Source organism: Priapulus caudatus, unplaced genomic scaffold, assembly GCF_000485595.1.
Source record: "Priapulus caudatus unplaced genomic scaffold, Priapulus_caudatus-5.0.1 Scaffold58, whole genome shotgun sequence".
NCBI classification, from domain to species: Eukaryota; Metazoa; Priapulida; class Priapulimorpha; order Priapulimorphida; family Priapulidae; genus Priapulus; species Priapulus caudatus.
The window spans coordinates 937,634-940,419 of record NW_014577119.1 but is presented as its reverse complement, the minus strand read 5'-3'; the positions used below and the strand labels follow the sequence as shown (position 1 = coordinate 940,419).

Sequence of the window (2,786 nt, the reverse complement as noted above, 5' to 3'; positions counted from 1 at the left end):
AGAACAGTCGGCCGGAATGTCTGGTTTGTCCGCACGTTGAATGGCCACGGCCGCATTTGTTGTCTAGGTATTTTCTGCAAAAATCCAGAGCAAGGCTATAACGACCATGGTACTTGAGACACTCTGACTAAATCTATAGGTTAAACACACCTGACAACAATCCTGACAATACTTTTATTAATATACTAGATCAACTAAATTAGCCAATTCACGAATCAGACATTGTTCACAAACACGCGTGAACATTTGCGACATTCACATTAGTTAAGTACTATATGTACTAGACTATGTACCATATTTTCGGCTAGCAGGTCCATCGCTTCATCAAGAGTTGTCATTTTCTTCACCCTAAACGTTCGTGAGTGAGCTCGGTCTGAGTCGTAGAGGTCGTTGCCTTGGTGACCATTGAAGTCATCCTCTAGCAACACCTATGTAAAATAGAGAGACCACGTCAACCACTGTGGGCATTACATTCTGTACAGTATAATACAGTATAGTATAGTATAGTATAGTATAGTATAGTATAGTATAGTATAGTATAGTACAGTATAGTATAGTATAGTATAGTATAGTATAGTATAGTACAGTACAGTACAGTACAGTACAGTACAGTACAGTACAGTACAGTAAAGTGCAGTACGGTACAGTACAGAAAAGAACATGGACATTAACATTCGGATAAATAAGAAAGCACACTCTCAGCTCAAGACCCTTTTTATACCATCTGTAAAATTATGCACTCAGCATCCCGATGCTCACACCGAAATCATCACAGTACGGCTATTAGGTGAACACGCTAAGGTGAACATAACACGTGATTAAACGCACCAGTATCGTCATGAACAGGTGTGCCTCACTTCGCTCTTTTCGTCGGATGGCTTCCTGCTTCCTGAAACAGTGAGAGCATCAAACGTCATTAAAGCCTAGCGCAGACTTGCGACTTTTTCAAGCAACTGCAACTCGTAGCGATTCTGGTCGCTTGCAACGAGTTGCAAGAAATCAAACAGGTTTGATTTTCAGCAACTAGTCGCTCGCAATCGCATCGAAATCGCATGCATGTGGGTAATATAAGTCATGGAAAGACAATGGAAAGACAAATAGACAATGCAAAGAAGCGACTGCTGTTAACAGCAGTCGCTTGCACGCGCACACACAGTGAAGCGTGCGACCGATCGCATGCGGTTGCAGGTTGCAGTGACAAGCAACCAAAAGTCGCAAGTCTACGCTAGGCTTAAGCCGCACTGACATGCGCACGCGCAAGCGCCTCGCTGCGTTGTCACGTACGCGACGAACGTTGATCTCGGAAGGTTGCTTCAGCAGGTTTTACGTGCTTCGCTGACACGACGGCTAATGAGGATCGTGCAAAGATTGTGGTGCCACAGGCGCCGTACCGTCACCGAACAACTTTTCGGCAGCAAATACAACGACGCACGGCAATACACGCATCTCTTGCACCCGGATTCGTGACACCACACATCCCTGGCTTGGACATGATCTTGAAGTGAAGAAGGGACGAGGGGGAGGAGGACAAGACAACCGTAGCCTCACACAGGGCACCTACTTCTCTTCCTGCAGCCGATCCACTAGTGTCGTCGGAATATCGTTCTCCGTGACCGTCTGGAGCAGCTCACCTGTAAAAGAAAAGCGACACCGTTCACGAATCGTCGAACCGACTCTCAACGTGAAATTGTCTAAACCAATATCAAGTAAATATTACAATTAGGACTAAGCTCTACTACCTTCTCCCAGCTAGGCCGCACACCAAACTAACGTTCGATCGACCTACCCCACAAACAGGAACAACTGTGAATGCTAGCCCCTGGGTCCTGTTTCCAGATATGGATAGAAAGCAGTGTCAGTAATCATAAATTCCCCCACCAAATCAGTAACCAGTAAACCAGATCAGTAACCAGTACAAATCAGTAATCAGTACACACGACCATCACCAGTCTGAAATGCAATAACTTCAGCGCGACTTTCGACAAAGCTTCTGACGACGCGCCGCCGAAAGCTAACTGTGGTCCCGCCGCCTCCCCGGCCGTGCCGAAAGCCAGCAGCCGACGCACTCGCGCGGAGCAAGGAGCTAAATATAACAAGGAGAGGAAGCGGATTGGCTGTGTGCTTTTTGCCTCAAGGGCGCCATCTATGGACCATAATCAGCTGAAACGGCTGTGCAGACCGACCCCAGAAACAATAGAACACTAATCTGTTCTAGGGTCTCTGCCGAACCCAAATTTGGGCCAGATATGGCGGCGCTTCCTCTCCTTGTTATATTTAGCTCCTTGGCGCGGAGGAGCCCGCTCACCTAGACTGCTGTCGCGCACGTAGACGAGCATGTACGCGTTCGTGCAGCGCTTCACGCTCACGTCCTCCTCGTGACCGCCAAAGTTGTTCTCCATCGCCTCCTGCTTCGTGCATCGCGACACCACGTCGTCGTCGAACTTGCACCACTGCAACAAGTCAAGGAAGCCCCGGCGCGTCAGCGAGTGCGGCGCCGCGAGAGAGGACGGCGACGGCGGCAGTCGCGTCTCATACACACAAAGGCGTTTCGCCTAGATACGCGGTCGCGCCGGTATCCAATTATTCTCCCACGCATTTACAGGTAGAGAAGTTACGAGAGAGAAAATCTGGAGGCTTTCACCCTCGCTCGATTTCATCACCCCAGGCAAGTTTGAATCCTTCTAAAAACTCTGTATTCTGACAACAATAAGCCAATGCTGGTGCCGCTGAGGAGGAGAAACTGGAATTCCGAGGTGGCAAGACTCTGGGGGCTGAGTGGGTTGGGA

General features: G+C 48.6%; 1 protein-coding gene across 1 annotated transcript in view; it reads right to left on the bottom strand.

Annotated features, from left to right (window-relative positions):
* The window catches only part of LOC106821074 (ubiquitin carboxyl-terminal hydrolase 7-like), a 55,186-nt gene that overhangs the window by 13,631 nt on the left and 38,769 nt on the right, over window positions 1-2,786 (bottom strand). The window contains exons 20-24 of the mRNA XM_014825718.1: window positions 2,306-2,450; window positions 1,562-1,631; window positions 829-889; window positions 294-428; window positions 6-74 (exon numbers count right to left, since the gene is read on the bottom strand). Of these exons, the coding sequence (XP_014681204.1) occupies window positions 6-74; window positions 294-428; window positions 829-889; window positions 1,562-1,631; window positions 2,306-2,450 (480 nt within the window). The remainder of the gene's footprint in view (window positions 1-5; window positions 75-293; window positions 429-828; window positions 890-1,561; window positions 1,632-2,305; window positions 2,451-2,786) is intronic.